Here is a 14,485-nt window from a genome sequence, read left to right on the forward strand (position 1 = left end):
AAGAGCGTCCGGATACAGCAAGGCTTCGCTTAATGGACTCGACGAGGGAGAGCTCGTCAGGGAGGACGGATGGAGACATGCGGCTTGAGAGGAGACGAAGGGCGTAGCGAACGGCTGCTGCGGTGAAAGAATCGCCGGTTGATGGGATGGAGCGACCGCCGGAGGAAAGGAGGCGGAGAACCAGTTCCCTGACGAGGTCGCCGGTTGCTGGGTCGTCCATGGCTGCCGGCGAGCAGAGCGCAAGTGGTTAGGGCTTGGACTCTTGGAGTAGAGCGTGGTTTCCGCCCGTTTCGGCCAGACATCTTTGGATTTTCATTCTTTCGTTTATTTTTACAGAAGCATGGGAATTATTTTCGGGTTTTATTTTTTATTTTAATTTTTTTTGGGCGCTGGAATCAATTTTGAAAAAGAGGGAGGACAGCTGGGACATGGACTGCACTTGTGTTAATGGATAAATGCTTCATTAAACCTAAAATTAGAGCAGTAATAACTCTCATCCATCCTAATCTAACCAAAGCATCAAATCAAAATAATAATAATCAGAATATAGTAATTTTTTGCCTTCCGGACAAGGGGATACAGGGAGAGGATCTAGAATAGAATGAAAGGAACACAAGTGGTGTGTTTGAAGATTAGGGTTTAAGGATATGTTTGGAACAATTTTAACTATTAGAAAGCAAAAAAAAAAAAATAATTTTAAAAAGTTATGGTGGGTATTATATATATATTTTTTCTTTTTAAAATGATAGGTTGTAACTTTTTGACAGCCACCACACTGAAGCAAATCAGGTTGTAAAGCACAACTTTGGTTCGTAGGTGTATACACCAAAGTTGTCGGCATGGATCCCACAACAATAAAATAGCCCGGATGACGGCCAGATGATTGGGGTGTGCTATTGTCCTGCAACTGACGGCGAAATCAAGCATCGGTCGGCAGACTATGGAGAGAGATTATAACGGCAGACTACGACTGTAGTTCCGAACGATTAAGAGCTTAGGCAGGGACACCTGGTCACAGCAATCGATCGATCAACTTTTGTCACGACTGATGAGATCGATGCTCAATCGGGCGCCTCGGCCGGCCAACCTATGGCGTGGTCGCCACTTAGCCGGCCACCTAAGTTGGTCGAATTCAAGCAATCGACCGACTAAATTACTGTCATGTTAAAATTTAAATTGTAATACTCACTCATATAGTATGAAATTCATACAATTAATTAGATCATCAATTGTATTAAGAGTGGTTTCCATAACTGATCCCACATTTCCGTTCTTGTAAAAAAACATGCATTTATAAAATAGGAGGTAAAAATAAAAATAAGGGGACTTTTATCGGTTATCTCTACAGAAAACTTATGGCTTGTTTTACTCTTTTTCTCTCTTCCCTCCTTCACTCAATCCTAAACTCTTGGGAGTGTGTTCACAAAGAATAATTTAGGATTCAACATCCTAAAAGGTGGTGCAGTGAGCGTGCATATGTCATAAATGAGAAGTAGAAAAGACTATGGAAAAGAAGCTTCCCAAAGAGAGATAACACACATGAAACCTAATAGAGATGTTACACAACTAGACGTCCATGCACAAGGCTAGGGCTTATAAGCCCAAATGACCCTCATGATGGAACAATTCGAGAACTAGGGCTTACAAGCCCAAATGACCCTCATGATGGAACAATTCGAGATCCTCTGAGCAGCAATCACTTAGAGGAACAACCAGCCACCTCGTTTCAAGGTTGAACCTCTGGGGGCCCATCCATAAAGCCCCCATCGACGAACCCATCTAGTATGGACAACAAAGTCAGCAACCAACAGACAGAGAGACAAGGCGAGTCCCAACACTCTGACATCGGTGATTCTGTACATGTGAACAAACGATGGGAAGACCATATACGAGTGTTTGTCCGGTCGCTCACTGAAGGGCATTTTCTCGCCAAATCAAAGAGATGATACCCCACAAAGGCTAAGGATCCCTTGTCTGGATTCGTACAAAGGAAGGACCGACTGATCAACCACGTAGCGTTGTTCGAATCATTTGTAGGTCAATTCCAGATTTATAACCCTATATTGTGTCGTCTCTTCTTAATCACCCTGAAGTAGTCGGCCCTTTGGTGGTTCAACGGAGTGTTGACCAAAACCATCCCAAGTTACTAAGAGTTTATGAGACTCTTCGTTTCACACTTCTAAAATGTGCAAAAGCTGAGAAAAGACTCGGACACCTTAATCGACCTCAAGCAGGGATAAAATGAGAGCCTGCAAGCCTATATCAATTGCTTCCAGAATGAGATGCTTGAAGTTAAAGATCTAAAGCCTGATATAGCTGGAATAGCTTTGAAACGAAGAGTTAAAAGCGAGCAGTTCAAGTATGACCTAAATATAATTCAACATGCTACTTTTACAGAAATATCAGAGATGACAAATGGCAACATACTTGTCGAGGAAGATCTTCGAGACATTCTGAAGGGTAAACCGGAGTCATCTGACCATCCCTCAAAAAAGCAAAAAGAGTGGGGGGAAGAGGGGTGGGGGGTGCAGAAGGCACAAGATAATTAGTCCTCTATCGGTCACCAAAACAATAACTCTTGGTCCCAGAATCAGCGAAGAAATGACCAAGGGAATCATGACCACAAAAGATGCTCTGATCAATGGACGACCTAATATTATGAGTGATCGTATGTCTACTGAGAAATGCAATGTTTGACATCCCTAAACGTGTCAATGGTTGACATAGCTCTTGTTATCTAGGATTCTTGTTATCTAGGACGAGGACTATTTCTAACCGACCCTGTCATTGAAGGCGACATCAACTTTACGAGATACGAAGAGGCACTGCCAATACCATTGTGACCATGGCCACGACACAGAGGAATGTTGTCACCTCTAAAACCTAATTATGGAACTCATCCTCGGTGTACATACATAGCGGCGAAGCAGGGTTGCTGTAGAAGAACCCTCAAATGAACATGTCCGGGCCAACAAGGTCCGCATAGCAGAGACTATGACGGTCATTCCCTCTGACGAGAAGCGACAACAATTAAGAGAGGTATGCTGTGTTGTCCTGTATACACGTAACCATTTGTCAATTGTTTTTATAGATGTGGATCTTCCACCGAAGGAGAACCCCTATAATGAAGTGTTCATCGTCACAACACTAATCAACAACTACCAAGTGAGTAGTATTCTCGTTGATACAAAGAATTTGGTCAACATCCTATTCAATACACTATTTGATAAGATTGGCATAAAGACCAACCAGATGACAACACCAGCTACCCATTGTTCAGATTTTGTGAGGAAAGGAAGTAGGCACTGGGCCTCATTGCCCTATCCATCTCTTGGAAAGAATCCGGGAAGCAATACAACAGTAAAAAGTACTTTCACGTGGTGGAATCCCCGCCGACCTACACCACCATCTTCGATGAACCACTCCTGAACAGCTACCAGGCGGTGACTTCAACCTATCATGCAGTCGTAAAGTTCCCAGGCTATGGGGAGGTGATCACGGTCCAGGAAACTTTTAGCAGTCATGAAGATGCTATTTGCAAGTGGTTTTGAACGTTGATCACGAACTACTCGACATTCAAATCCAGAGGGAAGGGGGTTTCGAGACCAGCGATGCCATCCTCCATATACATGTTTCTAATGAAGAACCGGTAAGGTTTTCCTAATCAGTGGACATTTTGATACAAGGTTTAGGAACAAACTTATACAGACGCTTCAGGAGCACTTGGAGGTGTTTTCTTGGACCATAGTGGAGATGTTGGACATTTCAATCGACATGATGTGCCACCGGTTGAATATCATCCCCTACTCTTGGCTAGTCCAACAAAAGATTCGGTCGACTGTAAGGACTTTAATTGAACTTATAGAAGTAGAGTTGCAAAAGTTGCTAGATGTCAGCTACATTCTTGAAGTTCAGTACCCAACCTAGCTCTCAAAAGTCTTCATGGTCAAGAAAGCCAACAACAAGTGACAGATGACTGTGGACTTCACCAACCTCAATGTTGCTTGACTAAAGGAAACCTACCCCCTATCAAAGACTGACACTTTGGTGGACGCAGTGGTCGGATACTCAGTGAAGAGTTTCCTCGACGCTTACTCCGGTTACCACCAGATAAAAATTCACTTGGCAGCTACAGAAAAAATAGTCTTTATTACTGCACAATGCATATTTTGTTTTAATGTAATGCTCTTTGGGCTTAAAAATGTTGGGGTGACATATCAGCACCTCATGGATGCAATTTTTACTAATAAAAAATGAAAGAATGTTGACGTGTATGTTTATGATGTTCTAGTTAAGAGTAATTCACTCAAATAACACATCAAAGATCTAAAAAAAGCCTCTAAAACACTCAAAAAATTAATTATGAGATTGAACCTCTCCAACTGCACCTTTGGTGCATCGACCGGGAAGTTCCTTGCCTTCCTATTAACTCCCGAAGGATTGAAAGCCAATCCAGAGAAAGTACAAGTAGTCTTAGACATGTCACGCCCACGAAGAACTAATAAAATTTAGAGGCTAACTGGTCGGTTCGTCGTGCTCAATGGTTTCATCCCGAAGTTGGGTGACAAGTGCACGACATTCTTTAAAGAATCACATAATGATAAGTTTCACACTAAACATCTTTTCAAATTTATTCAAAATATCATTTTATTTTCAAATAAAATTATTAAAAATATAAAATAAATTGCTTTATGAACGGGTCTTCCAAGGCCTTAGTTGGGACGTACCCCCTATGAGTTAACCTCCGGAGAACCACCACCCTTCTATTCTAAGCTGTTTCATTTGTTCGACCTTACAGTAGAATTTGCACAGATCAGTCGACTTGTAGAGTCCTCCCTACTAGCGGAATAATTCATCCAGCCTATTCCGCCAAGTGGCAACCTCCACATGCAGGGCCGAGACACCGGAGGGACTGGAAGCCCCTGCACGAAATAAGGGGCCAAGCCTCCCACCGCTCCACCTGAAAAACAACCCATCGCCATCAAGGATACGCACCTCCTGTCTGTTGTTCCTTGGTTCCAAGGGAAGGTGACTGCTGCTCCACCTGCTCTTGTGCAATGTCGGTAGTGAGCAAAGGGTCGGGCAGTTGGTATCCTCTCGAGATAAGTGCCGAAGGGATCCCCAGAAGCTCGACCTATGGACCAGCCACCACAATAAGAATGAACTCTGCAATTCTTTTCGAATGCCCACCTTCCTGGTCATCCGACTCAGCCAATTCATTTGCATATGAATGATATCAAGAAAATATTAAAGACTGGTGGCGACCAAAGAAAGCTTTACATACTCATATATTTGTCTTTAGACAGAGGGTTGCAAGTCATCTTATCACCCTCTCGTGATGCGAGGTACCCTCGCCTTCGTGCAACAATGAATGAGGGGAGATTCTGGTCTCTGATCCCTCCAGCCTCTTTTCACCCTTTATCGGCGGCTCCCACTCCCGTGCCTTCTAGACCTTGGAACCCACTCCCGTGCCAGACACGGCGGCTCCCACGAGCAGGGCCTTCTAGACCTTGGAACCCACTCCCGTGCCAGACTCAGGAACCACAACCTCTTGAAGAGGGGCCTTCAACGTCCACCCTTCAAGATCTCCAGAAGGGTCGATTTGGTCCACCGTTGTAGGTTTGTCCTCGACTCTTTCTCTTTCCAAACCTTGCTCTTCTTTGCAAAAGTCGAGGGTCCGTAGCTCACCTTGGCAAGAATCTTGAAATCCACATAGAGCTCTCTCAAATCATCTGCCATGGTTTGATTCAGTTATCCAGGGAAGAGTAAAAGCAATCGGTGTGATATCAAGCCCGTGACCCTATATCTAAAGCACACTGGGCACAAAATCCAAGGAAAGGTTAATTATCAAGGTAATATTCTCAAACTTAGTACTATTGAATACTAATAATTTTCATTTCCTTATCGTAGTTGTCACTTTCAAGGAGCAGGAAAATTTGGAGAACTAATACGTATACACCAAAGTTATTAGCACAGATCTCAAAGCAATCAAACAGTCCGGACGACAGTTCGACAATCGTGGTGTCCTATTGTCCTGTAACCAATCACGAAATCAGTCATCGGTCGACACACTATGGAGGGAGATCTGAACGACAGACCACACCTACGATTCCGACCAACCAAGTGCGCATGCAGGGACCCCTGCAGTCAATTGATCGATCCACTTGTGTCATGGATGACAAGACATACGCTCAATCGGGTGACTCGGCCAACCAACCCTTGGCGCAGTTACCACTTAGCCGGTCATCTCAGTCGGTCAAATTCGAGCAAGTCGATCGACTGAATTACTGTCATATTAAAATTCAATTCGTAATATCCATTTAGTATGAAATCCATACGATTAATTAGAACATCAACCGTAATAAGAGAAGTTTTCTTAACTGCTCTCTCCTATCCGTAATTGTACAAAACACGCCTTTATAAATAAGAGATAAAAATACAAATAAGTGGACTTTTACCAATTCTCTCTAGATAAAACTCTTGACTTGCTTTACTCTCTTTCTCTCTTCCCTGCTCTCAATCCTAAACTCTTGGAGTGTGTTCACAAATGAAAATTTAAGATTTAAGGGTAAGATTTTAAAAAAATAAATAAAATATAATTTTATCAAATAAAGTAGGCCACCGCACTGCTAGCCCAAACATAGCTTGACACAGAAGCCATCGGCTTTAGAATTGACGAAACCTCTATGAGATTGTTAGTGAAGGCCAAGAAAAAAAAAGGGGGCATTTACATAGGTATCACCCAAAACTCATGAATTTATATATCAAACACCAAAATTTTAACTTTTTATATTTATATCATTCAAATATTTCTTATCACATAAAAAAATATTAATATTTTAATTTTGAAAAATAAAATACATTTTTATGCACGAGTAAAATGACATAAATGTAAAATATAAATACATAAGAAACAAATGCTATGCATGCAAATCTTTCAAAATGTAATGACATACGCTTTCCAATTTTCTCCCTTTTTTAAAGCTTGGTAAACACTAAACCTCATATATTTAAATTATTTATTTCTAGCTTCTTCTTTATGATTGAAAAATGATATATACATACATACATATGTTATTCAGATGGTACACTAAGGTTATACCCCTGGTAATTTTTCGTGTAATCTAAGTGTAATCTACATGTACCCTCCGAATAACCTAATATGTACGCAACTCTGCGTACATCTTACGCACTCAAATATTGAGCCTCATATTGGGGATGAATGCGGCACTTCTCTGTATCTGTGACATCAAAATTTTTAGCCTCTTTTTGTTTATATTTGAAAATTTTAAAAATGTAAAATCATAAGTTGTCTGGATGCTGTTGCATTTATTTTGTTCATAGCTTTGATGATTCTGTTTTATGATTTTTAATCTGCGGAATGTGGATTCAACCAGTGAAGTTCAGAGAGCTGATTGCTTGGCACTCTGCAGTTCTATGCAGGATTATCAAGTCATGGGCATTTACATTTATACCTCACAGTTCTTGTTTATTTACATATCTAACAATGAAAGTTTGCTTTTTAACATTTTTACCATCCAAATCTTTCTTATCATTTAAAAAGTGAAATGCATTTTTTCGTGTAAGATGTCATAAATGTAAAAATTGAAGTTTAGGTGTTTGTATATGTAAATACATAAGAATTTAGTGGTTGGTATGTGAGCGTAAATCTTCCATAGCTTGTTTTTCTTTATTGATGGTATATGATCACTGAAAATTACAGTAGAATTATGGTCGCATATCTGTTGAATTCCCTTTTTTCTTATTAATTTGTCATGTGGTTGAATAAAGACATTATACTAATGGGATAAATACATTCAGCACCCAAAATTTTGATATTTACGTATTAACCACCTAGGTGATTTTTTTAATGACCGAACTATGTCGCTCGTGTTCGGCTCATTTATATTTTTTTTGTTCGTTAACGGCTTGTGTTCGGCTCGCTAAGCAAATGAGCCGAGCCGAACACGAGCTGACCTGGGCTTACTTCTGTTCGACTCATTTACACCCAAAACTTGTTAACAGAGTGTTGCAACTGACCGCCTTTTTGAGCTCATGGATGTAATTTTTTCGAACCGAGTGTTCGACTCGTTTACACTTTTTGAGCTCAAAATCTTGATGGCTCGTTTCCTGCATTTTACTTGGGAGATTTTTATATTCTCTCTCTCTCTCTCTTTCTTTTTGGTCCAACACTTGTAAAGAAAGATGTCCGAATGTTTTGAAAATTACATTTTGATTATACATAAGATCTTTTTTGTCAAATACTTGTAAAGAAAGATGTGTGGATGTTTTGAAAATTACATTTTGATCATAAATGAGAAATGAATTTTCTTGTTTGGTCGCATCTTTGTTCTTGCATTTTTCCTTTGCAATGTTTAATTTATTTTCTTTTTGCATCCCCATATTAAATGGTCTGTGTTGTGATGAATGTCCAATTGCGAGGATTGATGGGTCGGCACGTTAGGAGTGTTTTCGATCAGTTTGCTAAGTTGTCGCCCAACTCAAGTCTTACACCTCTCCTTTCTCGCCCACTCGAATAGGTCATCGCCTTAGACAAGCCACACCTTATGCCATACGTATTAAGAGAATCATATCACAATTTTTGCGGGGATAACCATCTAGACTTAATGTTGGGGTGATCAGTACAATACTCACAGTGGATCTTATCACAGCCTTTGCAGGGTTAACCGTCTAGACTCATTGTTGTGGTGATCTGTATACTACTCACTGTGGATCTTATCACTAATGGATATAAAATCTTATACCTTTTATGATGTATAAGCATTGTGGATTGAAACATATATGCTCTTAGTATCGGACGTCTAGTGACATTGTCAGTTTCCTAAGAAAATTATTGGTCAGAGGTCACTCGTTGATATCAGTTTTGTCGCTTGGATCGAACCACCGCCGATGGGCCAATTTGAGTTCCCTAGGTGTCGGAGAAACTTGGGATTGCAAACATAAGTAGAGGAATTTTACTTCACTCATTTTAATGAATTTGACAATAAAATATAAGGGTATGCATGATAATACATTTTTATTGTTGAGATACAATGTTATTCCTAGGGATAGAATATCTTCAAATCGTCTCCACTCTATCTATGATGCACTCTCTTTTTTTTTGTTATTGTAGGTCTTCAGCTTATGTACTCCAGGAGGTGACTCGCTTGTTGATGATGAATGACTCGATCCACATATATTTAAACATTCCACAGCTTGTCGTTGTGTGGCTAGCTCAGCTTTCTTCAACACGAGATCTCCAAGAGTGAAAGTCTTATTAGTACCGAGTTGTACTTCTCTTCACCTCTTCCTGCTTGATGTTGGGTCAACTTGTTTCTCCTCTACGAGGTCAAGTGCAAGTGTCACTTCATCAATAGATTCCTATCACTTGTCTTTGTAAAATGTTGAAGCTTCCATCACTCTATGATTGTAATGGTTATATTCAACTGATAACATCACCTCCATCCAGTATCATGGCATGAACGAGGTTTGTTTGATCGTCGTGGAAAGTGTTACTCGAGCTGCATAAAGAACGGGAAGTAGAACCTCGGCCCAATTTCCTTTAGGACAATAAACCTATTATGTTAGAAACTTTAAGATGAATTTATAGGTTGTCTCGGCTTGTCTATTCGATTGAGGATGATAGACGGGCATGAATTTCAAATTGATCCCTTGATTCTGACAAAAGTATTTCACCCCTCGATTGGTAAATTGTGTTTTGTTGTAACATTTACGACGGCAGGCCACAACAAAAAATTATATCAATCCAGATGAAATGTCAAACGATTTGTGTGGTGATCCAAGCGAGTGCTTTAGCCTAGACCCGCTTGGAAAAGTAATCTACAACAATGAGCATAAATTTTCCCTTACCCCGCGACAAGGATAAATGGATTAAGGATATCGAGTTCTCAAATGGTGAACGACCATGAGCTGACAATGGGTTGTAGTTGTGATCTCATTGATATTGTAGCGAGACAAACTTCTACCATTGTTCTCATCTCCTTGAGAATTCATTGACATCATTTTGTAGTGTTAGCCAAAATTATCTAGGTTAATGTACTCAATGTGCCAAAGTCTTCCCTCCGAAATGACTTTTGCATTCTCTTGAATGCACTTCACAGATGACATCTTCTGCCTTATCCTCTTTAATGCACCTCAGATACAAAGATGCGACTGACCTTTGAAAAACTTTTCCCCAATTGTGAGATATTGTTCTGTCTTGATCTTGAAGTGTTTTTGGTCAATTACTTCTTCCGAGACCTTCTCATTCTCAAATAATAAGAAGTATGGATCTATCCAGCTATTTGATCCTTCAACTCCCAACTCAATCACATCAACTTCCTCCATGGTTGGCCAGACAAGCCTTTGGGGCGTCCCCTCCCCAAGCAGATGCACTTAGATATGTGGTTCACTATAGGGTTATCTGCTTAGAGGATGTGTTCAATTTTGAAGCCTTAAAACTTCTCTATCTCTGTCTTGGATTTGTTGAGTTATTTGATTATCATCTTGCCTTTAATTTAAAATTAATTGTTCACCTAATTGATTACCATATGTGTAAAATTTTACTAGGATGCATTGCACGTCTATTGCATAAGAGAACCGTGATACAACAATCAGTGCTTCGTGCTCAACTTGATTGTTGGCAACTTCGAATCCCAATTCTATCAAGTGGTTCATATAATCCTCGATCAACTTTTTCTGAGCAAGACTAAGCCCCACCCTAGTTTGACTAGATGCTCTGTCAATATGTAGGACCCAAGTATAACAATCAGTTATCATTTCTTCGCCTAGTTCACTTGGCTCAAAAAAATAGACAAGGAAGTCAACTATGACCTAAGCCTTGATGGTAGTCTGGAGCACGTAGGGGATGGTCAATAATGATCCTGATCAGATGCGTTTAGAAGTATGGGTGAAGCATGTAGGTAAAAATAATGAAAGAAAATGTTAATTTTTTTCATAATTGGATATTAAACTTGGCTCCTCGAAGGACTCCACTAACATAGTAGACCAAGAACTGCTTCCCATACTCCTCTCGAACTAAAATCGAGTTGATGACGTCCAACTCCTAGTTTTGATGGGTGACAAACTGTATGGTGCACTTCAAATCGTTGGTATCTCTATTATCAATTTCTTCCCTTTAATATTCTCATTTTATTGTTTGTGGTATGATCCATGCTCACGATAACTTTTGGGATATTGAATCCCGATTTGTCCGTAAATCACGCCCAAAGAATAAAAGTGTAAGGAGGGTAAGAGAGAGAGAGAGAGAGAACAGTAATGAACAGTAATCCGTCATTTTTTATTCATAAAATGATCTCATATTTATAGAAAAAATGACACAATGAGGATGTTTTCCTAAGATATTTATGATATTTTACATGCATAGACTATCATCTGGCTGATTTCTGGCTCGGCCAGCTAAGCTAATTTGACCATAGGTTTGCGGGATCAGCTCGGTTGGCTAAACTTAGTTAGCACAGATAGATCAGTTGATCTAGTCTACCTGTTGATTCTTGATAACTGGTGCACAACCTAGATGCATTCAGATGGTTGGAAATGCTAAGGTACCAAAATTTTCCTCGGATCGACTTCACTAGAAGGTAGGCTATCACATATTATCAACTTTCCTATAGTGGTTAGCTCAGATGCACTTTTGTCTCGTTTATGGACGAGTGGCTCGTGCTTGTACTCTTTGGTCGTTGGCCCATCTCGTGGTTCGATCGGTTTTTGGTTTTGTTGACATTGTTCACACAACTTCACTCGGCCAGTCAAGTGGGCCTAAAGACCTCTTGTCAATGAAACCATTCACCACACTCTTCCCTTTTAGACCATTGGATCCCTTCAAGATCAACATCAACACTTTTTTAGTGTACATAATTGAAATATTTTAAATTTATTAATAATATAAAAAAAAACTTTTAATAATTTCAATTTAACTTTAGCCGCTCGAATTCTATTTAATTGGGTTTTTAATTTATAACAAACATTAATAAGAAACTTAATTTAATAAAAATATGTGAACGAATCAGCAACTGTATGCTACTATTTTTTTTTTTTTTGCAATGCCATAAAACTGTTGTGTATAATTGCTTCTGAGGCGTTTGCATTCATACCACTTAATTCCTATGTATTCACATCCCTAGCTCCCAAATTTTACAATTTTTACATTTATAACACCCCAAATATTTCATATCGCACAAAGAATATAGACGTATTTTTTTTCTATGTACCATTTATTGCTAACCGATAGTGGTAAACTATAGTGCTGTGAGAAATTACTTGAGATGAAGATTCAAAGATGTGAGAGTCAAATAGGACCCGAGATTTGACGATATTACAAGATGAAAAAAGAACACTACACAACAAATGAGTGTACAGGCCGAAAGAAGTGTCAGATGGTAGCAGACACTACAAGACATAACTTGTTGTGGAGTGGTTTCGATAAAAGGAAGGCGTGGACTACACTGAGTTTTTTCTCCTGTGGTGAAGATGACAAATGTAAGAGTTGTGTTGAGTTTGATGGCAGAAGAAGATCTACGTCTTGAACAGATGAATGTAAATAAAATCTTTTTTTTACATGAAGATCTGAAAGTGGAACTATACAGATGCAACAGTCAGGTTACGGGGTTCCAAGGAAAGAAAATTTGGTCCAGATTGAAGAAGAGCCTCTATGGATTGAAGCAGATTCCGAGCTAATGATACAAGAGATTTGATAAGCTCATGTCAGATAGTGGACACATGAAATGCTAGGCAAACCACTGTTGTTACATCAAAAGCTTCGGTAGTTATTATATCTTGATTTATTTGTATGAGGATGACATGCTAATTGCATGGCTGATATAGAGAAGATCATTGACTTGAATTAGAGGTTCAACATGGGTGAAGCAAAACCAATTTGCACCCCATTAAGTAATCACTTTAAGCTATTTATCTCGTAAGTCTCAAGTAGAGCAAACACAAATAGGGAGATCTCTGTATGCTTCAACGGTATGAAATGAATTCTCAAGTAGTCAGTAAATACATGAGCAATTCAGACAGACATCATTGAGAGGCAATGAAGTGAATTTTCAATTATTTGAGGGGAACAATCAAGAGAGCACTTCTTATGAAAGTGTTCTTATTGAAGTGTAGGGATCAGTCTACATGGATTTATAGATTCAAACATGACAAGAGATTTGAATGATACAAGTACAAAAGAGTATATCTTCAATTTGGTGAACACAACAATGAGTTGAGTTTTTGGACTACAGAAGATTATTGCACTTTCAATTAATAATGTCGGATACACCCTTATCACTAAATCTAGCAACAATATAATTTGGCTACAGAGCTTTATAACATGACTGGATAAGGAGCGGGGACTGAAAAGCTTCATCGTGACAGCATGAGTGCTATTCATCTTGCTAAGAACACCATTTTCATGTCAGAACAAAGCATATCCACCTGATGTATCAATTTATACTCTCTTGTAAAAGATGAATCATTACTTTTGCAGAAGATAAATACAACTCAGAATCCTACAAACATAATGACTAATGTAATGACCATCGAGAAACTAGAGTTATGCTTGACTTTAGTTGGAGTCTAGGAAGGTTGAGACGGGGAGTGACCCACACTATGGTATAAGATTATGAAGATGATATAGATGATGTAGAACGGGTAGACATGCATCAGGTGCTATCGGCCTCCAAGTAGGAGATGGTTAGAAGGAGTAGAACTGTAGAACCTCTAAAGAGGCGCTCTTGCACCTGAGCATGTCGTCGCCACGCCTGAAACAAGCATAGCTATGTAGGACGGTATGACTACGTCACAACAAGGCATAACTATGATGGGCATTCACTCGATACAAGTCATTAGAAATCGTAAGAGTTGTGCAACTACACTAACTATGAGCATGGTTGTGTCGCGACTCTGTGTCTCAAGTTTGCAAAACCGAGCGTCCAAAATAATTGCGCCAAGGATGGCATGACTACACCAAGGACAATTTCTCTTTCGATTCAGTTCTCAAGTTTCAATTTGAGTGACGAGGCTCTCTCTCTCTCTCTCTCTCTCTCTTTCTCTTTCTCTCACGGGTGCAGTGTTTCTCCATAGGAGTTCTTTTTGAAGGTGAATTGCTGGAAGGGTGATTTTGATCTGGGGGCTTTCTCTTGTGAGATCAAGAAGAAAAGTTCAGAGTAAAATTCGGCAAGTTCCAGTAATTATGAAGAAATTATTAGAGTGTGCATATCTGTACGTTTCACCCATTCATAGTAAAATTTTCAGTGTAATTACATGATTTTTTTCCCATTCTCAAATTATTCCACATAAATCTCAGTGTGTTTTTCTTATATTACATTGTTGTGCTTCTATTCAAATTTTTTTTATTATGAATTTCTTGAATCAGTGTTTCTATTTTTAGCAGAGTGATTTTAATTGTGAACGAATTGAAGCTCTCAATGCATATTCCATCCCAACACTCAGAACCTAGAAATTTATTTATTAGATA

General features: G+C 39.4%; 1 protein-coding gene across 1 annotated transcript in view; it reads right to left on the minus strand.

Moving 5' to 3' along the window:
* The window catches only part of LOC110022554 (gamma-tubulin complex component 3), a 4,261-nt gene extending 3,913 nt beyond the window's left edge, over positions 1–348 (minus strand). Inside the window, exon 1 of the mRNA XM_020721563.1 lies at positions 6–348. Coding sequence (XP_020577222.1) covers positions 6–220 — 215 coding nt within the window. The 5' untranslated portion in view covers positions 221–348. The remainder of the gene's footprint in view (positions 1–5) is intronic.
* Positions 349–14,485: the final 14,137 nt, after the last annotated feature.

The sequence above is a fragment of the Phalaenopsis equestris genome, unplaced genomic scaffold (genome assembly GCF_001263595.1).
Source record: "Phalaenopsis equestris unplaced genomic scaffold, ASM126359v1 Scaffold000197, whole genome shotgun sequence".
Classification (NCBI taxonomy): domain Eukaryota; kingdom Viridiplantae; phylum Streptophyta; class Magnoliopsida; order Asparagales; family Orchidaceae; genus Phalaenopsis; species Phalaenopsis equestris.